Raw genomic sequence first — 27349 nt, 5'->3', positions numbered from 1 at the left:
TGTACAGAGTCAGAGGATGGTGAGCACAGGAAAAAGACAGCAAATAATACTCACAATCAGCCACCTCCCAAGGTACAGGATGCCAATTATAGTCAGCTGGGAAATGCTGTAAACTGCTAACAGTGCAGAGCTTGGCTATATTACAAAAGCTTTCCTTGACATCTGGTAAAGGTAAAGCTGACCTCACCACTTCATGCCTGGGACAGGCAGACAAAAACCCACAGAGATTAGTATCAATCTCAAGATCAGATAGATTGACTTTTGGCTACAAAGTGATTTAAAATAAAGTAGCCAGTTAAAAAAAAAAAATCCCTCTCTCCCATAATGAAGCAGGTTTGTTGCTTCTGGTTTCAGGTAGATGTTACTTACGTCCACATGATTACTTTCTGGTTGTATTTATGATTACTAGAATAAAATTACAAATACTCTACTATTATTTCCGGTCCTCGGCCTGATGGAAATCTGCTCAGTTAAACAAAGACTTAAATCTAAGTTCTAAAAGTTTTTTCTCATTACCTTTTTTCCCCCCAACTGGCATATAAAAAAACAAAAAGTGAGGACTAAATTCTTTAAATACAAAAATTTGCAAGTCTACTGTCACATAAGATAAAGTCCTGAGTTTTAGATTTCAGCTGTCAGAATCACAGTCCCTAAAGCATATTCACCAAGAAGAAAATACAAAGAGTTCTTGCTCTAGAAACTTTTAGTTCTCTTTTTTCACTCCTGAAGAAATATATTACGGCCCATATTTCATTTCTGACTTGTAATATCCTCCGAAGTCCATTCTGAAAAGTGTTCTGCCTTCTCTTTCACATTGATTTTATTAGCTGGCCTAAAAGACAATTTTTGCCAAATTAGATGTTTTAATGTGTTCTTTTTTTGAATGTTTCCTACTCAAATGTATTCATACAACACAACTCAAAACACAATACTTTTTAAAAATTATTAGTTGTTACATTTTAAAGAGACTAAAGTCAACTTATTGCTGAAAACACACAAAAAGGACAAATTGGTTGAAATTTTCATGAGAATGGAAAATGTTTAATAAACTCAGAATGGCAGGCTTATTAAACTATAGTGTTATTTACAGCCATAATTCATCAACCACAAACACAATAATGTGTTTGCATGGCATGCTACAACAGAAGCTTTATTCAGTTCATTCAGAAAACATTGGCAAAATAAATTTCAGTTGCGAATTCACAGATACAAGCTTCAAAGTATAAAGTTGTATGTAACAAAAAATACAGGTAATATTTATAACAATAACTTACAGGTACAAACTAATGATAAACTACAATTTCACAAAAGACTGTAAACATTTTGCACGCTTGTCAGTCCTTTCTTTTAGGCAAAGTGCTCTTTCGATGACAAATAAATTAACAGATACACACTAGAGTGAACTATTTCCAGACAATACAAAAAATGTTCTGATTTTTTTTCTTCTTGTAAACATAAGTTTTACCAAAATTGGAGAATCAATAAAAGTGTCTTGCAGGCCAACTATGGATACATACCTGGGCAGCAAAGTGATGTTGGAAATGCTTTAGGTGTTAAATAAAAAATTAACAGCAATATCTTTTCAATGGTATTTTATACATAATAAATGATGAATTTATATCCTTAATCAAGTCTATCCCTGAAAAAAGAATTAGGTATGACTTATTGGCAGTTGTGTCATTGAATGGGGTAACAAGGGCTGGAGTCCAAGAGCTGTTGGTGAATGAGCTACAAAATAGAAAGAAATTTGTGGATCAGTTTTGCAGGGTGAATAAAACTGATTATTTATAAACAAACAAAAACAATCCAAGTCAATGTTTTCATCACTCATTATAGCTGAGGGCACCAAGCTACACTCATTCCACTGACCTCAGCAGAAGCATTAACTTATTCAGCATAGTGAGAGTCCAGGAACAGTTTTACCCCCAAATCTTTATTTGGGGCCACAAGATTTTGTCACTTTAATGTCCTCCATCCATACCCCATTCACTGCACTTCACCCTGAAGCTAGAAAGACATGAGTTCCTCTTCAGAGATGCTGCTAGCTTTCTCATGAAGGTGTTTGTATAGGATGATCTTCCCCAAGTTTCTCTCATTAATGTTTAATTACCTCCTCCCTAGGCATACATCAAAACACACTGGACTCAGGCAACACTACTGTCTTTCATGTGAACACACACAATTTTAATGCTAGTATAAGTAAATGGCAACAATAGTACAGGCTCTGATTTTTTTATTTAACCAAAACTTAAAATGAAGTTTCTGCTTTCAGCAAGGGCTATGTTGCTTCAAACCAAACCTTTCTCTGAGACCAACTAGGAAATCTGGACAAAATTTTAAAAATCTGTTTGAAGGCATCTGAAAGACACTTAAGGACTGAAGACTTACAAAGTCCCAGAGTGGAGGGAAAGAAAATGAGGATGCTTTTCCTTCCACAAGGATAGTACAATTTAAAACAAAACAAATGTCTGATAGGCCGAGAAGTTTAGCAGAGCATTCAGAAGTTAGACTTTGGCAGAGTGGTAAGAAACAAAAATTAAAGAGCAGGGCCCACTGAAGAGGAGAAGCCCTAGTTAAAAACAACAACAGAAAACAAAATAAAACAAAACAAAACAGGGATACATTTGTGATTCCAAAGAGCTAACTCCAAGGAGTAGTAAAACAAAAATATACCAGCCCTCCTAAGGATTTGTGCCTGATTGGATTAAGTTGATTTCACCCTATCCTGACTATCTGGGGGGTAAAACTAATCTTCCCTAGTGGAAGATATTATCCAAAGCCTCAAATTATCTTTAGTTACTCATACCCAACATCTGAAATGCAATAACAATTAAGAAGACAAATAACTAGACATGACTTGAAAGAAAATAAAGAGGAAAATAAAGAAAACAGAATAGACCCACCAAAGATCCAGATATTTGAATTATCAGACATGAACTTTAATTTAAATAAGGATAAAGTGACAAAATGGATGACTTCAGCATACAAATGGAAATCTTAAAACTGAAAAACAAAATAAATGAAATTAAGAAGTCAGTGGAAGATTTTTTTTTTACAGGATATTAGATATAGAGAGTATTAGTGAACTAGAAAAATAGTTCAGAAGAAAACATGAAAATTTTTTCATAGGAGCAAAAACAATATTTGAGGAGACAAAAGCTGAGAATTTTCCATAATGAAAGACATCAAACTACATATTCAAGAAGCACACCTGGGCACAGTATGATAAAACTTTTTCAAGACAAACACAAAGAAAAAAGTTGAGGAAAAAAGACATTTATTTTCAAAAGGAGCAACAGGGAAAACAGCTGACTTTACCAATAAATGGAGCCAGGTTAATTAGCTATCCATATGCAAAACAAACAATGAAAATCAGAAGACAAGGTAATCATGTCTTCAAAGTGCTGAAAGAAAATACCAACCCAGATTTCTACATATAAACAAAATACCACTTACAACTGAATCAAAAGAAATACTTAGAGACAAACTTAACAGAAGATGTGCAAGATTACTAAACAGAAAACTCTAAATCATAAGAGATTACTCAAAGACAATCTAAATAAATGGAAAGACTTATTAAACTTCATAGTACGGAAGATAATACTGTTAAGATAGCAGTTCCTAAAACTGATCAATATATTTTCTATAATAGATTGTATCAAAATCTTAATTGTTTTCCCTTTTGGGGTGGAAATTGACAAGTAGGTAAATTTTATGAAAATATAAAGGGCCAAGAATGGGCAATACAAACTTGAATAACAATGAAATAGAAAGAAACTTATTATCAGATATTAAGAACTATAGACCCAGCATGATTAGAATGATTAGGTAGCAACAAAAAAATAGACTAACAAAACAGAACAGAAAGTACAGAAAGTGACACAATATATGGACATTTGATTTATGGCAAATGTGTCTCTACAGAGAAACTGGATATTTTCTATTTTCATCAACATAACAGAAAAGCTTCAATTTCTATCTCACACCACACACAAAATTCAATTCCAAATGAATTTGAATTTACATCAAAGGTAAAACAAAGTTTCTAGATGATATCATAGAAGATATATCTTCATTATCTTTGAGTATAAACAATTTCTTGCACATGTCACCAAAAAAAGCACGGCTCATGCAGGAAAAATGATGAAATAAACTACATTAAAATTAGGAAGTTGTGCTCAATGAAGCATTCCATTAAGAGAGTAGAGAAAGCCAAGCTACTGAGTAGGAGAAAATATTCTAAGCACATACAGTTATCAAAAAGCTTTATATGCAGATTACACCAAGAACTAAAGCAAATCAATTTAAATAAATAATAAAGACAAGCCAGTAGGCCAACAGACAAAAGACTTGTACAGCTCTTCACAAAAGAGAATATACAAATGCCTGATGAAAAAATGCTCAGTCATCAGGTAAAGGCAAATTAAAATAAGATTGCACTACACAATCATCAAATCTGCTAACATCAGGAAGTTACACCATACCAAGTGTTGGTGAGGATGTGAAGCACCTTGAACCTTGCGCTGGTCAAGGTGTAAACTGGTTCAATCACTATGAAAAACTGTTTGTCAGAATGACTAAAGTTTAGCATATGTGTAGCCCATGACCTTACGTCCCACTCCCAGGTACATATCTAGTAGAAATGTGAATTAATGAGCACAAAAAGCATGTACAATAAAGTCCATAGCAGCATATTCACAAAAGCACAAACTGGAAAAAAAAAAAACAAGTATCTATCAACCAGGAAATGGATAAATTGTGGTATATTCCTACAGTGGGTTTCTATATAACAATGAAAACAAATAACTGATTCTCACAATACTATAGGTGAATCTCACAATGTAATTGAAAGAAGTGAGACACATAATACATTCTGTATGGTTCAAAAAGAGCAAAACTAAAGGGTGGTTTTAGAAATCAGTGCTATGTTACTCTGGGAGAAAAGGATAATAATTGGACGGAGACATAAGAGAGGCTTCTGAAATGCTAATTATATCTGCTACTTTGGGCAGTATCTATATGGATACATTCATTTTATTAATTCATCAAGCTGTATAGTTATGTATGCACCCTTCTAAATGTATGATTTGCTTCAATAAAAAACAATTATTTAACAAAACTTATTAAACTCCCATCTAAATATCTGAGTGTGAACACTTGCTCTGATCACAGAAAATAAAGTATTTAAATATTTACTGGTAAAAACAAACAAAAAAATCTCTAAGTAAAGATCAAGCACTGAGTCATTATTAATATTTGCATCTTAGCTGCAAAGTGAGTATTAAACTTCTTTCTTAAAATGTAATCACAGAAATAAAAATGTTTGGATAATTTTGTCTCTATTGCACCCCCCACATTATTTTTAGCTACCACTGAGGTAATATTTCAAAATATGAATTGCATCAATTATCTAATATTGGAAGTTACCAGTTGTTGACTGCTGGGAGACAGCTGTTAAATGTTGGGATACCTACCATCCATATAACTATGCAGCGCAGTTAACATCGTTCCATCTTGGGGCACGTAGGCAGAATAAGCCATTTCTTCTAACATGGGTGGAGACAGCCTGGAGGGTGGGACTGCTGTAACTGGGGTGGAGGAGGAGTGATTAGGACTGACATGTTTCTTGTGGCGTGCTCTACAATTCTGAAACCACACCTGAGCAGGGAGAAAAGCAACAGAAGTAGGTAGGTTGCACACCAGCTTCTGAGCACATTATCAACCCAGTTAAAAAATGAATGCAACCTCAATCACACTACCACACAAGCATAGCATAAATGTAAATCAGCTTTTATAAAAGTTCTATAGACAGAAAAGAAACATTTTAGTCCAAATAACAGTGGTCATTTTTCTTGCTCAGTTGATAGCTCTCTGGTGATTTACCTAAAAGCCAATTCTATTTAAATAGGAAAGGGGACCAACTGCTTAAGTGATTTTGGTTTGTTGAATTTGAGTTGGTCAGACATTAAAGTTACCTCTTGAATGCAATTATTAAACTCTATTAGAGTTGGCTGGGTACTGTGGCTCATATCTGTAATTCCAGCACTTTGGGAGGCTGAGGCAGGCAGATCACCTGAGGTGAGGGGTTCAATACCAGCCTGGCCAACATGGTGAAACCCCATCTCTACTAAAAATACAAAAACTAGCTGGCCGTGGTGGTTGGCACCTGTAATCCTAGCTACTCATGAGGCTGAGGTAGGAGACTCACTTGAGCCCGAGATGTGGAGGTTGGAGGTTGCAGTGAGCCGAGATCGCACCACTGCACTCCAGACTGGGCGACACAGCAAGACTCTATCTCAAAAAAAAAGAAAAAGAAAAAAAAATCCAAAACAAAAAACCCCCCAAACTCTATTACATTTATTTAAAAAAAATAAAAATAAAATCCAATTCTATACTAAAACAGCATCTTCCCCAGAAAAGGTGGGGAAGGGCCCTCAAGAATTCCAGAGAAATCTCCTTGGTTTTACTACTGGCATTTAGGACAAAAAGAAAAGCAGAAAAAGCTCTTTTAATCAGAACTTTAAAAAAAGACTACTAAATGTATTCTTAGGCACCTGCTGGACTTATTTCAAATCCTTGTTCAAATGACTAAAATCCCTACTGAGAACTTAAAGCTTTCTACAAACCTCTTGATTCAGTTATTCCAGTCAGATTTTAACCTGCTGAGTTCAATTTCTCTTGGTGAATACATAGGCTATTCCCTAAGAAGCATGTTAAGTCAGGTCTATAATAAGAAAAAACTCATAATATTTAAGTAGAATTAAATACAAACACATCCACTGGTGAGAGTTCACAAAATGTAAAGTGCTAACCACCCTGCTGTCCACTCTGCTGCAGAAATAAAAGAAGCAAATTCAGGGCCAGTGGAGCTTTACATCCAGGTCAGGGCAAGTAAGTCTAGGCTGCCCAGAAGGCTTCCAGTAGCTAATATGCCTGTGTTTGAATTCCCTGCCAGGTGATAAAACTTGACCACATAGAGTGTTACTTCATTAAAATACTGTATCACTTATTTTTCATCACTTCAAACAACTCTGTCATGAGAGGAAAGAGAGGTGAAGGGATAAAAACTTAGCATGAGAACATTTTGGGATCAGGGGATATGAAGCCAGGAAAACATCAGGGGCATAAGTCTGTTCAAGGTTAGTGGTAGGGCCTTGATGGCACAAGGCAATCAGGGCTGATTAATGTGGAATAAAAGGAAGCTGCAAAGAATTTATAAGAAAAAGCTGGCCTTACTTCAGAGCTACACCCTGCTCCTGGCATTGAAAAATAGAAGGCTGGCCAAGTATACTCTCAAGAGTAATTAAAACTAAAAGAATAAAAATTAATAATCTAGTGGGGTACATAGCCTTGAGCAGGAGGCTGAAAAGTAGCACCTAAGGAATGTTTCTGGGACAAGACTTAGGCATGTATCAAGGAAGATGAGTGGGAAGTCACAGCCTCCTCCGCATCCCTGTTCTCGGAAGTGTTAGTGAGACTCAGAGATACCTAGAGACCACACCCCAAACCTCCACAGTTCTGCCCACAGGCTCTGGAACAATACATGTCACTACTAACACTAATCTCATCTAAATAAGATAACATTACTCAAATATTCTCCAATGTGTAAGGGGGAACCTCTGCCACCTGCCTTTTTCCCTTATGGGACCCCAGAAGACACATATGCCAGAGGACTACATATAACCTAAAACATGTTGCATTATGATTCCCAGAGCTTCTTCAAAGTATCTTTTTGTCTCCAATAAATTATTTATTGAATGGAATCTACACAGTTGTAAAACAAAAGAAATATCATCTTTTGATTGAAAAAAAAAACCTCAAACTTTGTAAATAAACATGAAGAAGGTGTAACAGAAACAGCAGAATAACTATCTTAATACTGATTAAGCAGCTTCTTGGAAAGATTATCCAGAGGTAATCAAGCAGAGGGAGGTTTGCAAACACAATGTCATATAACTGGTAGACCAAAATATAGTTTAAGATTCCAGAAAATTCCTTCTGGCATGAATGCTACCCAGCTTCAGAATCAAATATAAGTTCTTTTGACTCTCCTCACTGACAAAATTTCCTCCTTCTGCTTTGCAAACATCCAACAAGAGTTACAATTTTCTGAGTAACTACTTTAAAATTTTTGAGTTCTAAGTCATAAACTAAGCTAAAATCAGGCCATGTAGATATAATGGAAAAACAAAATACTAATGCACAAAATGAAACCTTTAGAAAGCCCAGACAAAAAGCCAAATATAATAATTTTGTATATGACAAAGATGGGATTTTATTTTATTGGGAAAATATGGTTCACTGATTTAGGGAAAACTAATAGTTTATCATTTGAAAGAGAGAAAAAAATAGATAAAACCCTATCTCCCATGGAACCAAGCAAGATAAATGAAAGTTTAGGTGTAAATAATTGAAACAATAAAAGTTTAAGAAAACAAAAAGCAACACCGAAATACTCTCTAGTCAGGGAAGCATAAGAAAGACCAAAACTAGACCAGAAGCGGTGGCTCACACCTGTAGTCCCAGCACTTTGGGAAGCTGAGGTGGTAGATCACGAGTTCAGGAGTTCAAGACCAGAATGGCCAACATGGTGAAACTCCATCTCTACTAAAAATATAAAAATTAGCCAGGCGTGGGGGCGAGCGCCTGTAGTCCCAGCTGCTCGGGAGGCCGAGGCAGGAGAATTGCTTGAGCCCAGGAGGCGGAGGTTGCAATGAGCTGAGACTGCACCATTGCACTCCTGCCTGGGCAACAGAGCAAGACTCCATCTCAAAAAACAAAACAAAAAGGCCAGGAGCGATGGCTCACGCCTGTAATCTCAGCACTTTGGGAAGCTGAGGAGGGTGGATCATGAGGTCAGGAGTGGAGACCAGCCTGGCCAATCTGGTGAAATGCCGTCTCTATTAAAAAATGCAAAAATTAGCTGGGCGTGGTAGCAAGTGCCTGTAGTCCCAGCTACTCAGGAGGCGGAGGCAGGAGAATTGCTTGAACCTGGGAAGCGGAGGTTGCAGTGAGACGAGATCCTGCCTGAGTGACAGAGTGAAACTCCATCTCAAAAAAAAAAAAAAAAAGAAAGAAAGAAAGGCCAAAACTATCAAAAGACTGGGAGATTTAAACACAGAGAAACATAAATGTTCTGTGTGGAAAAAATAAAAAGGAAATTGATGAACCGTGAAAGGTTAACATGACAGATAGGATTAATAAATATCAGTAAGATATAGAGAAAATAACCCAACAGAAAAGTGAGCAAAAAATATACGGTCTTAAAAACTCAAAAAATGTGTTTAAGCTCATTGATAATATAAGAAACAAATAAAATCAATGAGATTTTCTTTTCTAACTATTAAATTGTAAAGGATGTAAAAGAATAACGGTATTCATTATTCTTGTGAGTTGGGGAAAAGGAACTCTTGTATGTAGCTCCTGGCAGAATAAAGTTGTATGAACTTCCTGGAAGGCAAAGAAATTTCATGTTTGTATAAAGGCCCTATGCATGTTTTATCTTTGGACTCAACAACCTCACTTCCAGAAATTTATCCTAAGGAAACTATTGAACAAGCATGCAAGGTAGATATACAATGTTACTCATGGCAGCATTTTATAATAGTGAAAAATTGGAAATTAAATAAATTGTACTATGCTCAATATATGTGGCAATAAATATGATGTTAATCTTAATATGGAAGGATCTTCCCAGTACACTGATTGGAAGAAATAGCGATATTTTACTCTGTCTCTACACAACATAAAAGTCATAATTCACTTATCTGAAAGAGTATGTGAACAGTGATTATATCTGGATGCAGTGTGTCGGGGAAAAAAATCATTCATCTTTACTCTTTGACTTCAGTATAATAACACTCTGCTTTATTACAAATGTCTTACTAAGCATATTTGTAACTAGGAAATGTGAAACTCTCCATGTACCAGACCACTGTTTCCCCCTAATCTTTGGGCGATCTAGTTTGCATATTAGAATTAGAAGAAGTCTAGTAATAAAAACTCTTTTTTCTTACCTTTCTAAAATATTGTGCCCAATGCTAGGAAGGAGGCTGAGGGAAAGTATGATTACCATTTGAGATCACAGTAATTCTTAAAAAATACTCTGAAGGGCTACAACATATAGTAAGCCTATGTACAGATACAAATAATATACACATAAGCATGCTAGTACTCTTTCCTTTGGAATCATATCAAAAATATTTAATGTTCAACCTTAACATATTGAAAGCCAACATTCAAAACATATTCTCCAAATGGTATGGCATAGGACAATGTTAACTTGCTCATAGTACTAGTAACCTAAATACCTGGAAATTACATGACAGATGTCTGCCTGTGTTCCTTAGTCCTTCAAATATGAAAAGCTCTAAGAAAACTCTCCTTCTTTGCTTTCAACTTCAAAATGGTATAAAACATAACAGTCATGCATCTGACTTACTTGAAGTTATCATTGTTATGAATATACAGAGTCTTAAATTAGAAGGAACTTTTAGCCCATGGAGTCTGAACTACCTCCCAAAGAAAACTGTACTCCCAGGCACAGGAAACTCACTACCTTCCTTCGTAGTTGGTGCCATTTGTGTAGCCTTGCAATAATGAGAAAGTTCATTGTGAGTGAACACCAGTGACTTTTTCTACATTCCATTGCAGGGAAGCCTTTCACAAATATTTAAAGACACCTACTCTGGATATTACTCTTTCCCTTACCATCTCCTGGCCTTATTTCCAGATAAATATCCCTGCTGCCTTTAATGTTACGGAATAATGTAAATCTTTCACAACCCTGGTAGCCTTTAAGGTAGTATGTTTTTCAGATTGCTTATTAGTCCCTTCTTAAAATTTGGCACTCTGAAATAAGCACAATAATCTGGATATCTGAAAACTGCTGAAGTGGTAGAACTTGTCTCCTAAGACAGCCTCATCACCCTGCAGTCAATTAAAACACTGGGAACCCTAGGTCTTTAGAGAAGCTACAGTACCATCAGGTCTTTTCCATCTGCTTCTTTGTACAGATGATTTGTTAATTATGAAACATTTTAGGCTTACGGAAGAATAAGTACCTGTGTATCAACCACCCAAATTAAGAAACAAAATATAGTATGTGCAATGAAGACATTCACCTTTCCCCTCCCTGAGTTTCCTCTTGCCTTTTATGGTTACTTGCTTTCATTCCTTAAATTTTTTGAACTTCCAGTTTTCTTAAAATTATTTTCTGGCTGGGCACAGTGACTCAAACCTGTAATCCCCTCACTTTGGAAGGCTGAGGCAGGAGGATCACAAGGTCAAGAGTTTGAGAACAGCCTGGCCAACATAGTGAAACCCCGTCTCTACTAAAAATACAAAAATTAGGCGGGCATGGTGGCATGCACCTGTAATCCCAGCTACTCAGGAGGCTGAGGCAGAATTGCTTGAACCTGGGAGGCGGAGTTTGCAGTGAGCCGAGATCGTGCCACTGCACTCCAGCCTGGGTGACAGAGACTCTTTGTCTTGGAAAAAATAAAATAAAATGAAATAAAATAAAATTATTTTCCATTTCCCTGGTCTCTCTGATAATCTTGACACAGCTGGCCATCTCATTCTTGAATTCACCCCACTTCTTCAGCCTCCATGCTGTTTCTCCACCTGACTCTTTCCTCAACTCTGGCTGTTACTACATCTCATTTAAACAGAACCTCTTACCCTGCTCTCTAAAACCCACTCTTCACCTTTTATACCCCATGATCTCTTTCTAAAGGATCTTATCCAATTTCATGGCATTAGATCTCTTTGCTTGAGTCCTGTTCATTCTTTCAAATACCTGTTTACATGCTTAACTGCCACCATCACTGCATAATTAGCACAGCTAAAAGGGTTCAACTTCCAATCCAGCTTTCTTTTGACTTTCACATTCCTGTCAATGGCACCATTCCCAAGATTACTTTGACTTCAAATTTATAAGTCACTGACTTTTTTGAGAGAGGATCTTACTCTGTCACCAAGGCTGGAGTGCAGTGGTGCTATCATGACTGACTGCAGCTTCAACCTCCTGGACTTATGTGACCCTCCCTCCTCAACTTCCCGAGTAACTGGGACTACAGGTACACACCAGTATGCCTGGCTGGTTTTTTTTGTTTTGTTTTGCTTTGTTTTGTTTTTCCTGTAGAGACAGGGTTTCACCACCTTGCCCAGACTGGTATCAAACTCCTGTACTAAAGTGACATATTTGCCTTTACCTCCCAAAATGCTGGGATTACAGGTGTGAGCAACTGAGCCTGGTCGAGTCATTGACTCTTAGACACCTCTCTGCTTCCCCATTACAGTTACCAAATCTTTCTTGTCTTTCTAGCATCCATCAACTGCCATCAGTGTTCAGTCAATAAAATGTTTCTCAGCTGGGCATGGTGGCTCATTACCAATAATTCCAGCACTTTGGGAGGCCAAGGGAGGAGGACTGCTTGAGTCTAGGAATTTGAGACCAGCCCGGGCAACATGGTGAGACTCTGTCTCTACAAAAATTTAAAAATTAGCCAGGCGTGCTGGTGTGCACCTGTGGTCCCAGTTTTATTTGGGAGGCTCAGGTGGGAGGATCACCTGATCTCAGGAGGTCGCTGCAGTGAGCTGTGATTGCACCACTGCACTCCAGCCTAGGCCAAGCATGACCCTGTTTCAAAAAGTTTCCCAAATGAATTCTACCCCAGTTAAGTGTCTCTTCAGAAACAAACAAACAAAAAAGCAAATGACAACAATAAAACCACACTACTTTGCTGGGCATTCCAGCATTCCAACTAACCTGCCTACCTCTATCTAGTCTCTCCGACTAGATAGAACTCCAGTTATTCCCATGTGCTGTGACTAGCCCTTTCTTCCTAAAATCTCATATCATGGCATTTACCTGCTCAGAAGAGAACTCTGCATTTGCAGGCCTCTCCAACTTGAACTCCAACAATTTCATTTCCCACTATTTCCAAACATAAATTCTATATTCAAAAAAACTTGCATGAATTCATCACTTTCCAGCTTTATTCACACCAGCTCCTCTCCCTGGATCTTCAACAGAGGCCATCAGCAGCCATCACACACACAATCACAGAAAAAGTAGGAAAAAACACCAACCTTAGAGCAAGATTTATCTTGGAAGTTTTTTAGCCTGAGGATCTTAGGGTTGCTGTGAGCACTGAATGAAGTAAGATGCACAAAGACTCATTTGACAAATGGTAGCCTAGCCCAAGCAGGATAATCATTACATTTTAAAAAATTGATTTAGAATGTGAAGAGACTTAAAACAAGAGAGTAATGTTTTCACACTTCTTCACACACAAAAAAAACCCCAATGCATACTTATAAATACCCAGAATTAGAACTTTTTGTTTCTCTTGATTGACCTTTAAGTTAATCACCTATGGCCAGGTACAGTGGCTCATCCTGTAATCCCATTACTTTGGGAGGCCGAGGTGGAAGAATCACTTAAGCTCAAGAGTTCAAGATCAGTCTGGGCAACATAGGGAGACCCGATATCTATTTTTAAAAACCTTAAAAAAAAAAGTAATCACCTGTATCACACGTCTGCTCAAGCCTGTCCTTTCTGCCAATTTCTGGAGTGTCTGTGCATCTGGGTTGTTGTCCTGAGCAAACTGTGCTTGCATAACCTGTTGTTTAAAACATGTATGTAGTAAATAGCTAAAAACAAGCAGCTCGGTCTTCTTCCTGCATTTTTATCATAAGAGATAAGACATGCACAAGAACATGGGATACTTTCATTACTTGAAAATCAGTATGGGGAAATATGTGTAAGTGAAAACGAATGCATATTTTGTAAATTTATACACAAGTTGCTATGCTGAGAACTTTAAAAAAATCTATTTCAACATAAAACTCTCTCAACTATGCTGTTAAAAATAAGCTCACCTTTCCTTTTCTTCCCATCTTATAACTCACAAATCAAATAGCAGGAGTTTCATTTATTGTTTTTTCCATTTTGTTAAAAATTGCCAACATTTGAAAACTTAATACAAAAATCATATCACATTTGTCTCTAACCTTTCCTGAGCTAAAGAGGTTCAGAGCCCCTAATACCTAATAGTATACACATCAACAGAAGGATTCCACTTAATTGTAATGATCCCATCATGGTTTTGAGCACTAGCTCTATGAAAAAATAAAAAAAAAAAGGTGTCTAAAAAGAGACACTCATCAGAGTCCACTGAATAAGAATTTACCAGGGTCTAAACATGTATATATTTTAAAAGCTTACAGGTGATTCTGAGGTGAGCTTTTGGATTGAAACCACCATGCCAAGTGCTAAGAGATAGTGAAACATGAAACAAAACTCTTTGGTTTTAATTTCCTGGCAGAAAGATGCTGACATGCCAATAAATACCTATAATAAAAGATAAAGGGAGATGAGTAGAGGGGGAGAGAGTGCCAGAATAAAAGCACAAGTCAAAAACTTTGAATTCTTTCAGAAAAGAGAATCATTATGAGAATTAAGTGAGATACTTGAATTCTATTACTAAAAGTCAGTCAACTGAGGGAAGCATTACAAAATGTAAAAAATGTATTATTATGAAGAATGAGAGAGAGGAGTTTGGCACCCAGTGTGACTGTGCTTGTCTACAGGCATAGGATGTGGGTAACCAACCTATCTAAAGACCTCAAGCACTGCTGGCTTCTACTCTTTTCAGCAGGCAAAATTAATTGCATTCTCCACTATGCTCTTTGTATAATGCTATCTTCTGCCACTACACTTGTCACAGGGTAGCTAAATAATTTCTTTTCAAGTCTATCTCCATAGTGGAAAGTGAGTTCCTTGAGATCAAGGGGAATGTCTTTTTCTTCATATCCCTAGGAGTTAAACTCCCTTTCTGTCAGGGAGTATGTTAAGAGTTTGTGACAGAGTAAAACTTGACAATGTAAGGAAAATCTGAAGACGGTGTAGAAAAAAAAGACCAATATTGTTCTGGGAAACCTTCTGAGGTTTACAAATTTTTAGGTTTACAAATTTACCCTTCTAGAATTAAGTATTCTTGGCTTCCTATCTAGCTACATTGTATCCACAGACTCACTGTAAACAGAACATGGATTTTTTGCTTTTACAAAAGGGCAGAATTGGCTTAAAAGTTTATTCTTGCTCAGTTCACTTTAGTCTTTCATTCCTACTCCAAATGTGTTACTTTGATATCTTCCTGTGAAAATAGAGTTGTGTTTCTATGCAGTTGGACATGTAATAACCCCAAATAGAAACAGAATGAGCAAATTATGTCTTTGTTTTTTAATTTTTTAAATAGAAAAAAGTTGAACAGACTTGGGGATTTGTTTGTAAGGTCATTATTAATAATTTACAAAACAGAAACTTCATGCTTTTCATAAATGCATTTTTAAAGTCACAAATTTGACAATGCAACCAAATTATATTTAATGAAGTAATTTCTCATTAAAGAGTAAAGCAAAACAACTCTGATCATTTAGAATTGAAATATCCGAAGGGAAAAGTAAGATGAGTTGATTGTTCTTCCTTTCAATAGTATCAACAATTAGTCTCACACACACAAAAAGAAAAAAGAGATACTTTGAATTTCTACTTAGTTTCACTCTTCTCTAGGCACTAATGTTGATGAAAACTACTTTACTCCTTTTCCAAGTTCTTCTAACATGGACAAGGAGTGAGCCTCTGTAGACACTCATCATTTTTAGGCCAGGGGATCTACCGGAAAAGTCAGGAGGCTGCATAGCAGCAACTCAATCTGAAAACAGACGAAAGCAGGAGCTAACCTTGGCGTGTTTAATATTAATAATCATTAAGTGCTTCTACCTAGAATAAGCAAGCCATAATATTAGCAGGAAATCCTTAAACATCACTTCTACAAATGGGACAGTATTTGAAATCCATTTGCCAATACATCCTCTGAGTCTTAAACTATTTTTTCTCCCCATAAATTTCTAAAGAATAATTTTGGGAAATTCTCTTATTTATCGCTTCCATTTTAACTCTCCTCTGTCCAAAGCAGGCACTGACTAGATAGTCTTGACTTACTCACTGGTTACATGTAATATTTCATTATCTTGCCAAATTCAAGCTCTACTTGAAAATATTCAGCATTCCTAAAGGTAGGACAGTTTGATAATAAGGATACCGATTTATTAGAGGGTCTGGCTAAAATAAACGATTCAAGTGTTCTTCATTTAAAATATCTATGATTCAAGATTTTTTAAAATATCTATTTCAGATTCCTAAATTACAAAGGACCACTTTAGGACAAAGATTGTATCTCATTTGTTTCACCCACCCCTTCCATAAGATAAATGCTAATACATATTGAATAAGAATATACTTTGAAAGCATATTACCTATATGCTTTCATAGGTAATCTGAAAATGGTAATATGCTTTCATTTTTAAAACCTATAATTCTGATATACAATTTTTAAAATTTATGATTCAGATCACATTTACCTACTATAATGCATGGCTTAAATATTTTATGCATGTTTAACCATAAGACTATCTACAAGATTCAAAATCTCACTCTTTTGCTTTAGCTGCTGCTTCTACTAAGTGGAGTTTTGATAAGACAGACTTCCACTCATGGCCTCCTGGAAGATCAAGCAAAATGAAGAGACCAGAGGTTTGAGAAGGTTCCAAATCTCTTCTCTTCCATTCCCTTGGTGGATTGCCTTGAGGAGTTCCTGCATTCTTGAATGAGGTTTGTTGTAAAAGTTAAGGGAGATAATGTAGATAAATGCCTGGTATAGGACTTGGCATAAAAGGATGTCCACAAATATTGTTCCCATTTTATTTAATTAGTATTTATAATTATTTTCCCATAGAAAAGTGTCTACCTAGAGTGGTTTCAAATTTTCACAATTATAACTTTAATAATAAATTATTATATCCAATAAAAGTTATCAACTTTGTAATTATTAAAATGATAACCAGTCCTTCATGGGAACAGACCATTGTAAAAATAGAATTATATTAGAGATTCTATTTTAACTAGCCACCTTTAGTGACTGAGTATTTTTCCAAGTCTCTCAGAAGTACTCTCATCTTCTGACTTAGGGCATTGTGTGATCTTCATTATAATCCAGTGAAGAACCCAGAAAGCAAGGCTCAAACAGAGATATTTCTTTGAATTGCCTTATCCTTCATTCATTACTTATTGACCATGTACTTTATGCCTAAATTAAGAACTCTAATTTATGCCTAAATTAAGAAATCTAAAACAATCATCCATTTGGAAAATTCTTCTGAATGAATCTAGATTTTAATGCTAGAGTGCTTCCCACTGCCATATTCCCTTGGAATATGTGTGTCACATCAAGGTTTCTTTCCTAAATCAATCTCAAAATAAAAATTCTCTCTTGAAACACTTGTATCCATCTTAAATACCGGCAGGTCTTAGAATACTAAATGCAATTTTTGAAAAAGTTACTTTTATTCATTTGTTAACACTGCATAAATGTCCTTTAAAGTCTGAGCAAAGATGGATACTATGTACAAGGCACCCAGCAGTGTGGTAGGTGTTCAACAAATGTTATTTTTCCTTAACATGTAACAAATGCCTCAGTCACATTAATCTTTTAGAAAATATGATTTCATTATCTGCAAAAATGCCAGAAGGAATCATTATATAGGTGTATAAAGCAAGGAGTAATTTAATTATTTTGTAATTAGTATAAATCAAATTTATGACAATCATACTTAGGGCAACTAAGCTCAAAAAAATCCCACCCTTTTCAGGGGACACAACAAACCTTTAACATCAAATTATAGAAGTACTCCCTTTACCACCTTTAAAAACATAAAGGAATCTGCTCAACTGTAGTCAACCAGTAGTTTCCTGTTAACTTTAAGGCACACTCAATTATTTCCTACGCAAAAACCACACAATTGTGTTCATTAAATGACTCACTGCAGTTTGTTAAAAAGACTAACACATTAGTGTCCCATAGACTCACATGGGACATGTATATCTCTTCAGAGTTTCAAAATATTTTGTCTTCCATTGCAATTATGTGTAGAAATATAAATGTCTGGTTCAGAATGATGTAATCAGGAAGTCAAGACAAAATATTTTGTTTCCACTTTGATGTTGATACCAATAGACCCCAGGGAAACAATGCTTGAATGACTATTTCATATCATATTATGATGCCAGAAATACCGACAAACACTTTAGGGCAATAAGTATGTTTTCATATATTCACCAAGTTAGTTTTCATAGAACACATAGGCTAATTTTTTAGAAAATATAAAAATGTTTTTAGGCAGCATAGAGATTGCTTTATTTATTTATTTTTTTTGGTTGGGAGGGGCTCCAAAAATCAAAAATTCATTGTTAATGCTTACCTGAAGCTGATCTGCTGTAAAGCTGGTCCGAGCTCTTTTTGCTGGTTTTGGATGGTTAACATCTTGCTCTGTGAGGAGGGCACCTTCCACACTAATGCCATTACCTGCATTTAAAAAACATACTATATATGTTGGTAATTCAAACGGGTACACCCATCTTGCAATAACAGGTTTCTTATATCTCTTGGCTTTTTGTGTAACTGTATATGTTTTCTAGATGGCAAAACCCCTTAAGTTTTAAAACATACTACAGATATACTGTACAAAACATATTCCATGTAGAGGCTTGTATATTTAGTGAAAAGTTCAAAAAGTTAGAAGTACATATCTAAGGCCCAGCAAATACAGGACAACAACTATTTACAAAAAGAAAAGCAAAATCCTAATCCAAAGCTGCTGCCTGAGAATATGGCACAAAACTAATACATACAACATGGCTTTCCTTGTAAACAAACAGAGACCATCATGAACAGTAGAGTACTTAATGAGTTTTACCACACTTCTACATTATACAAAATAATGCATTAAGATTACCTTAGGAAAAGTTATTTTTATTCCTGTATTTACTGTCTCAAAAGACTCAAAAGTATTTAAGTACATATTTACCATTTTCGACTTCTCTTTTTAAATTATCCAGCATGCAGTCATAATGCACTCTGCAGAGGACTTTCTCTTCCACCAAAGCGAACTCCTCTCCTGTGGAAAGTTGCCTTTTGCAGGAAAAGCAGGCAAAGCATGCCAAGTGATAGACATTCCCCTTGGCTCTCCGGACCCAGTCAGTAGAATGGATGTGTCTCCCACATCGAGAGCAGCGAGTTCCATACCTTCTACATTAAATAGAGGTGTGGAAGGTAAATATTTTAATGCCTGGTGAGATATTCATCAGTCAAATATTAAACCAGCACATTATGTTACCTCATTGAAATAACCTAAGTATTTAAATATTGTGAGAATGAAACAAGAATCAGTTATTCTTCTAAACGTCAGTACAGTAAGCAATCAAGATGAGACAGGGTCACAACTCAAACCTGTTTATAAAAATAAGACCTTTTCTCTGTTCCTCTAAAAGAAGATGGAAGTTTTCTTTTAAAATGATTATTAAAATTCCTTTTGTTGTATCAAATATCAGTACATTTACAAATTTAAAGAATCAAGATAAACACACACACTCTCCAGACTGAAAATCTAAAAGCACAAAAGTATGCTGAAGATATTTATACTGAAAAACTGAAGATATAATGACTTCTTAAAACCGAGTTAAGATGATTAAAAATGATTTAAATATCATTTTTAGGATGTTAAAATATGTAAATATTTAATGTTAGAATTATCAAAGAATGTATATAACAGAAATTCTTCACCCTGGTGGGTGAGAAAGAAAAAGTCAGAAATGTTTCCTTTGGTGAAAAAGCTATTGTATTGCTCTCCATAGGAGGAAGGAAATATTTTCTAAATTTTCAGAGTCCTAACTGGACATTAAATGCAGGTCAATCTTAAAATGCCAAAGTTACATGTAAATAGTTTTTTTCTTACAGCCTGAATGACTGGAAACTCTTTGTCATGTCTCCTATCACAATCACAGTCGTGGCCCTGCATGTCCAAATCACACTAGATTAGTCAGTGTCTATTTATTGATAGATATATCTTTAAAGCTATTACCACTTTGTTTTTTTAGTTACTCTGAAAAACAGAATTCTAAAGATAAATTTCACAATATAATACGACATGAAGCAAGGAGTTTAAAAATCCTAAATAACTAGACTTTCACTTGTCGAATCTTTCAAACCAAACCTTTCAAAGGGCTTTAAGTTACTAAAAAAATTAAGATTAGCCTATCCCAAGTGAATGAGGAAGCAAATTATTACTAATATTAAAGTAATGAAAAGTAAACCTGCTGAGAAATATGCCTTTTTGGTAACTATAAAATTCTGTGATTTTATAAAAGACTCTAGGTCTCATAAATTATTTTAAACTACCTAGCAATTTTTATTCAAATTAATCACTAAACTCTTTGAAATCATTTTTTGAAATGGAGTATAAACATAATTAGTATTACAACCTTTATTATATAGTATTAGTTTCCCCATCACAATGAACATTTTTTATTTAGAAAAGTAAATAAATATGTTACAATTTTTAAAAGTCATTCTTGAGAAATATTTTAATTTCTAGACAGTTGTTCACACAGAATTATATCTTGGAAGAAACTTTACATTTAAACTATAGAGAGATCACACAGAGAAAATGTTATCTAATTTCAGATCTCATCTAAAATCTCATCTAATTTCAGAAACTGAAGATTGGACAAAGAAATAGTTTGAGGCAGAATTAGATTTGGTGTATTTATACAAGAATGGTCAATTCTTCTGAATACTATAGTTTATCACGGTGTCCAAACCCTTAGAATTGTATAGGTTTATAAGTAGGGATCATTCTATGGTAAACTGGTAAAAGCATAACAAAATCTTGATTTTTCTCCCCCATGATGTTTTATTTCATCTAACCATTCCCACCAAACAGGGGCTTCGTCATAAGTCATTTTGTTTTTCATACTTTTTACCTATGCACAGCAAAAAAGTTTCCCTGTTTGTAATGCCTCAAACTTTCACTCCCCAAAATGAAAGTATTATTTAAAATTAACTTTTGTCTACTGAATTCCTAAAAAGAATAAACATGCTTATTTATACACATTATATCTCAAACATGAAAGCACCCTCATTTTGAAATTTCTTAAATATGAAAAACTGAGCTTCATTAAATAAAACTGAACAAGAAAAAGCCTATTACAAAAGCCTCTTTGCATAATAATTTCTTCCAGTATCTACTAAGAAAAAGCTTCAGAGCATACCTGAAATAATCAAGTTTGCAGAAAATGTCTTTGTCTTTAATATAACAGCTGGTATGCCTTCCTAGGGAGGTTCTGCAAACACTGCAGGAGAGACACCGGACATGCCAGCATAGGTCATTCACCTGTGATGGGAAGAGAAGCCACTGTAATACCATATTTAAGAAAAGTATTCATTGGTTTTGTGTATTCGGCAATTTTAAAAACTGGCCCCTTAATATATTAACACATGCTCTGAATGTTTTCATCCAAAAGGTGTCATTTTTATAAACATATATCTGGATATATTATCTTTTAGACAGCAACCAAAAATTTATACTAATATGTGCCACATTTTGTGTTTATAATATTTTCTATTCCTTTGAAGAATTCAGGTTGCTTTTTCTTTCTTTCTTAAATGGAATCTTTATGAACACAGGGAATAATCTGGTTACTTTAAAGTCCTACATGCAGGTTTTTTTGTTATATTTTACCAAGTTCTTCCCACCATGAAACCTTGTAGTTAAAGAAGACAAAACACACACTCTCTCAACCTATTTTTTGGCTAAACAATTATAAAACAGAGCAATAAAGACAGTGAAAATGTGGTTTTGTGAGATAGTTACCCATACAGGACAGAAATTGCTCAGATAAATTTAAATGTTGATGTAGCAGAAACCCGGGCTCTCTTCTAATATTAAACATTGTACAGAAACAATAGAAGTAAGTAGTAAAGTATATTGGTAAAACTGCTTACTGATTTGGCTACAGGGGAAAAAAATAAATTTAATCATAAGTGCTTCTAAAAAAGCACCCAATCATTGTTTTCCACTTACACTTCAAGTAGTAAAACATAAGATGGTGTTTAATAAGGTCAGTATTTTATACTTTCTAAATAGGAACCTGAAATACTGTCAATCCAGGGAACAAGTCATAATTACTCTCACTTTATACTGTTGCCATTATATTATAAGAGCTACAACTTTAGCCCTGGATTATGAAGATGTGTATTAGATAGAACTGGCTTGCATCCAATGCAGGCTCCCAAAGTTTGCTCTTGTTAAGTGGACACAAGAACCTGATTTATGCTTAATTGAAATTCATGTAAAAGAACAGTAACATACAAAAACACCAGTTACACCCTAAAAATGGATCCAATGACTAAAATAGGAAAACAAATGACTGTGAGATATGATTTTTGCTCAACAATTCCATAATAAAGACTATGTGTCTATCAAATGAGAACTACTCTCCAATGTGTTTTTCTCTGATATATAAAAGGTACTTCGAAGCTGAAAGTTTTACGGACTTCTCATTACAGTTATGTGTCTCTTTCCAAAGCATTAATGAGAGTCTCATTTTGATGACATTTGAAAAGTTTTGGTCTTTACAAGAACTTAGAACTTACATGCTCACTATAGACAATATTTAAAATAACAAAGAAAACAAATAAATCTGAGGAAACTGGAATAAATAATATTAACAATGTTGAATACTATCTTGGAAATAAAAAAGTATTTTCCTCATTTTTTTTTCCTAAAATGGAAGCAATCAGTATAAACTTTAGAAAAACAGGCTTCCTTTAAACTTCCACTGGTTAGGGCCTTCTGTCTTACCCAGTGTTTTGTTTTGTTTTGTTTTGTTTTTAAAGCAAGGCTTTAGGGCAAGAGCCATGGCCTCTCTCTTACTCCCTTCTAAAGCCAGACCTGGTTGTCACCTTTTTTCAAAGTTTACTTTCCCCCTAAAATGTCTCTTTATCTTCAATTTCTTTGCTAGGGAGTAAAGTAAGGTGAAGAGAGGAGATTCTGGAGACTATAAACCTACTATTGATCTAATCTGTATATGTCTAAACATATAACTTGGACCAAGCCAGAAAAACCTACCCAAAGGACAGAGCACTGAAGTATTAGATAAGGCAATAGATGCTTCTAACTCCTGTCATACTTTTCTGTTCTAACTCCATTTTATTTGCCTCGCAAGATAGTGTTTTTCTACATTAGTTACACCCTCAAATAATATTTCTATACTAGGTCTAACTTTTTTTAAAAAAAAAACAGTGACTCAAGTTAAACTCAAACTTATCTGCAGGAAGTATTCAAAATGGAAAAAAAAGTTAATAATTCAGTTTTTGTCAATCATATAGTATCAAGCTTTAGAACTTACACACTAAAGAATACAAGAAGTGGTACAATAACACTGCATATGGAAGACTTCATTGGCAGGACTCCTGCCCTATTACAAAGGAAAGGTTTATGTAACTCAACTTAACTTAGGTTGTTATACAATACAAAGATATGTGTGTATATATATACATACACACACACACAAGATTAACACTAGAAACTATTATCTATTTCAGAGGGTGTGTTAAATGTCACTTCATCACAACTCTTCTATATCTTCTCTGCTGTGAAGTGTTAGAGCCTTCATAGGTCTACTCAGAAACATTCTTAAAGATTACGGCAATTATCGAGAGGGCTCATTAAAAATAAGGTGCTAGTTTTAACCCAAAAGATGATTTTGCAATATCCAAAAGGCTCAGTTTTAGCAACATGGAAAGTGTAATCTTAAGAATGCAGATTTAAAGAGAAAGCCAATGTTAATTTGCCAACTTTAAGAATCAACCACCAAGTAAGATTAATTTAGTCATTTTTAAATGTTTTTACCAAAACTTCTTTTGGCATTTTGTCTAAGTTTTATCTATAGGGTAGCATTCCCATTTTACAGATGAAGAAGCTTTGTATGTTGAGGTAGAAACTGAAAGAAACCCATTAACATGAATTTTGAACACATACTCTCCATAATTACTCCTTTTGAAAATCTAAGCAGGGTGGGGAGAGAATAGAAAGTGAACTGTTTTGCTACTAATTCAGTGTAAGAGAGACCATTATTTTAAACAGTGGTTTTAAAAAGCTATTTAAGTTGAAACCCCATGATACTCTGATTAAGACACATGGGACCATAATCCTGTCTGCACTGAGGTGGATAACTGTGGCCTGCCAAAATTTCTAATCCAAAATTCCCCAATATTTTAAGAGAAAAGTAAAACAAATTAAGACAATCAACTCTCAAAACACACTTGAAACACTTCTTCCCAGGCTATGTGTGTCTAACTTTACATCAATTTCCATTTTCTCCCCAAGCACTCGAGATGACAGCATTGAGTGGCCTAGAAGTATTAAACCTTAATAAGAGCAGGAAGGTATTGAAATGGTTTTTACTTAAATGCACCTATAAACTTTTACTTTGCAAAAGCCTCAGGTAACTGTAAAAAACATAGGACTGTTATTTTTAAAATTTGTCCAGAAAAGATCCTTTAAGCTACTTTACAGTGGCTCTCACCAAAAGAGACACTGCAAAGGGGAATCAGTTAATACATACCGACTTAAAATTCTTCTAAGCAGGCATGGGCGTGGACGTTACTGGGGTGGAGAGACCGCAGTCCGTTTAGAGGGAACAAAGATATTTAAGAAAGGAATAATATGGGGCTGGGTAAAAAATAACTAAGCAGGTTTCCGTCTCAGAATGGATAAGGGTTTTTCCACTTCTCTTCCACTACAAGTCGGTGGCTGACTCCAGCGCATCCACACCAGGATGTGTCACATATTAGCTGTTTTGCAACGACATAGAAGAGTCTGGGATTTCTTCTCACTTTATCTCACCGCATGAGTTGCCCTAAACTGGGCTAATTTTCTGCGAAAACCTACAACCTCCATCCAGAACTTGAACGGAAAGGTTGGTTGGAGGAACATTACTTTTTTCCCAGAGCTCCCACGCTAAGCCCGCTCCCCCTTGGGCTTCGCGCCCGAGGCCCTGTCTTACCTTGAGAAGATATTTGTCCACGATCTCCAGGCCGCAACTGTTGCATACACACTTGCCAGGGGGGCAGCCGGAGCCCGAGGCCATGGACCGGGGCGAGGACGACGGGGACAGCGGGGCCGAGGAGGAGCACGAGTCCTCGTCCCCCGCTCCCTCGGGGCTCACCTGCAGGAAACCGCGAGGCGCAGGCGGTTCTAGATCCCTCCTCCCCTTCGCATCCCACCTACCCACACGGGCGGCCCCACCGCCTCCCCTCCCTTCCCCCTGGCCACCCAACCCCACCCACAGCTTCTTGAGGTTACGATTCTCGCCCTCTTCCCCGAGTACAACCTCTGGCCACGCACCCTCCGGGGATGCCGACCCCTGACCTTTCCGTACCCCAGGAATCTTGCGGTCTTGCCCTCCTCGCCGGCCAGCTAACCTTCCCACCCCACCCAGACCCTCCCCGCCCCGTCCTCCGTCCGCTGCAGGAGAGGCCAGCTGGGCCCTGGAAAGAGCGCGGGGACAGCAGCCCTTCGTCCTGCCCCGCCTCCCCACGGCCAGTCTTGCCGGCACCCGAGCCCCTCCGCACTCACCAGTTCCTCTTCCCCGGCGCCTTTCCGAGTCCTCCCGGCCGCCAGGGCTGTAGTCCGCCCGCACTCCTCCGACATGAGCCCCTGGCACTGCGGAGTAGGAAGGGGAGAAAGTATGGAGAAACAGATCAGAAGTTCCGAGCGTGCTGCGCGCCCCAGCCTCGGCGCGGGAGCGAGCTAATGAAGGCCCTCGGAGCGCCGGGCAGCGCGTGCAGCCCTCACGGCGCCTAAGCCCGGGCGCCGCGGGAGGGCTGGCGCGCAGGCTCCCTCGCTGGCCGCTGGCTGCCGCCACCCGAGCGCCTGTAGCTGGCCTGAAGCTCATCGGCGCTCCCCGGGCTCCGGGTCCCCGGCGCTCACCCGGGCACGTCGGTTCCCCGCCCCCCCGCCGAGGATAACAAGTTAATAACAATCATCCCCGCACAAAGCGCTTTCTTTCCAGACGTCAATCATAGCGGAGCGGGGAACACCGGGCTAAAGGGGGTGCGGGGCAGGGGGAGGTGGAGTGCGAGAGAAGAAAAGAGGATTGAGAAGGGGTGGGAGAAGAAACTTGATTTCTTTAATAACCTCAATTAAAAGAGCAAGACACACATATATATATTTTAAAAGGGGGCTTTTTGAATAGGATAGCCCGAAAGGTGAAGAGGTTTAATAGGATACTTGAAAGCTAATTACAGCGGGATTTAAGAAGCCTGGTGTTTGTTCCGATGACAATTTGAATGAAAATGCTTCAGATTAAACCGAGCCAGCAGCTCTTTCGTAAACTTACAGCAATTAGAGTCGCGAGTGATTTACACTCGTTTCTTTAAGGTGTAAATTGCCACTTATTGCTCAGTAAGTCAACATTTGAGCTACTAAAGGATTATTTTTAACCAGCGCAAAAAGCGGGTAGAATAATGGAAAATATCCAGCTGAATTTAATTTGTGTCATTAAAAGAACTCACGCAACCTCGGACAAAATGTTTTAAAGAAACAACGCGCGTTACTCAAGTGTTTCTAAGTATTTGCAAGAGTTTTGTTCTTAAACGAGAACGCAGCGTCTCTGGGGTTAGACTGCTTTCGTTTCCAAAAACTCTAGCTCTGGGGCGGGTGGGTCCCCCGAACTCGAGCCGCTCACACTTCTGCATTTCTGACTGTTCGCCTCCCCTTCTCCCTCCCTCTGGAAGCACCAGGCAAGATACCAACCTGGGGGCCTCCGGGACCCTAGGCCGAGACCCTCCCTTTCTGGGGTGCGCTCCCTACGCGGGACCCAGCGTAGCTGCACTGAGGCCGCGTCCTCACACACAAAGGGAGTTTAAGCAGAACAGCTCCGTGTTCGCCTGGTGTCCCCAACCAGCTTCAGAGCAAAGAAATAGTCAGGGGCGCCTCGCGCGGGTCCTGCTGAGGCACTCAGGCTGCTGATGATTTCAAACTTAAAACACCAAATACCCATAGGTCCTGCCTCCAGAGTGAGGTGAGAGCTTGTCAGGTTCCCCAGTCTACTCAGACAAACCGCGTGACTCGTTTTGTGCCCTGCGGTTTTCTTTTGGCATTTTAGGTAAAATGGCTCTCCCGGCCAACCCTGGGATCCCAGAGGCCTTTCTGGAGCCCCGCAGAGGGAGGTGTGCCTCAGGGCCAGCAAGTGTCCGCGGGCAGCTGAGCGAAACGAGCCGGGTCTCCGGTTCCACCGACGACAACCGCCCAGTCCTCCCGACCCACTCTCCCGGACAGCCACGTAGCAAACAGAACAAAAGCACGACTCACATGGACCTGAGAGCGCCTTAGGCTCGAGGCTTCATCTCCCAAATTACAGTCTCCATGTCTCAGGTTA

The 27349-nt window shown here is 37.3% G+C and overlaps 1 protein-coding gene across 1 annotated transcript; it reads right to left on the bottom strand.

Moving 5' to 3' along the window:
• Positions 1–1013: 1013 nt before the first annotated feature.
• On the bottom strand, positions 1014–27349 carry LHX8 (LIM homeobox 8). The gene is made up of 9 exons (XM_011936930.1): positions 27283–27349; positions 25546–25632; positions 24974–25135; positions 21176–21297; positions 18934–19154; positions 18328–18431; positions 13533–13628; positions 5475–5658; positions 1014–1728 (listed from the first exon to the last, which is right to left on the bottom strand). The coding sequence occupies exons 2-9, from the start codon at positions 25618–25620 to the stop codon at positions 1652–1654; spliced, it is 1041 nt and encodes a 346-aa protein (XP_011792320.1). The 5' UTR covers positions 25621–25632; positions 27283–27349; the 3' UTR covers positions 1014–1651.

The sequence above is a fragment of the Colobus angolensis genome, unplaced genomic scaffold, assembly GCF_000951035.1.
Source record: "Colobus angolensis palliatus isolate OR3802 unplaced genomic scaffold, Cang.pa_1.0 Scaffold158, whole genome shotgun sequence".
Lineage (NCBI taxonomy): Eukaryota > Metazoa > Chordata > Mammalia > Primates > Cercopithecidae > Colobus > Colobus angolensis.
This window is presented reverse-complemented; position numbering and strand designations above follow the sequence as displayed.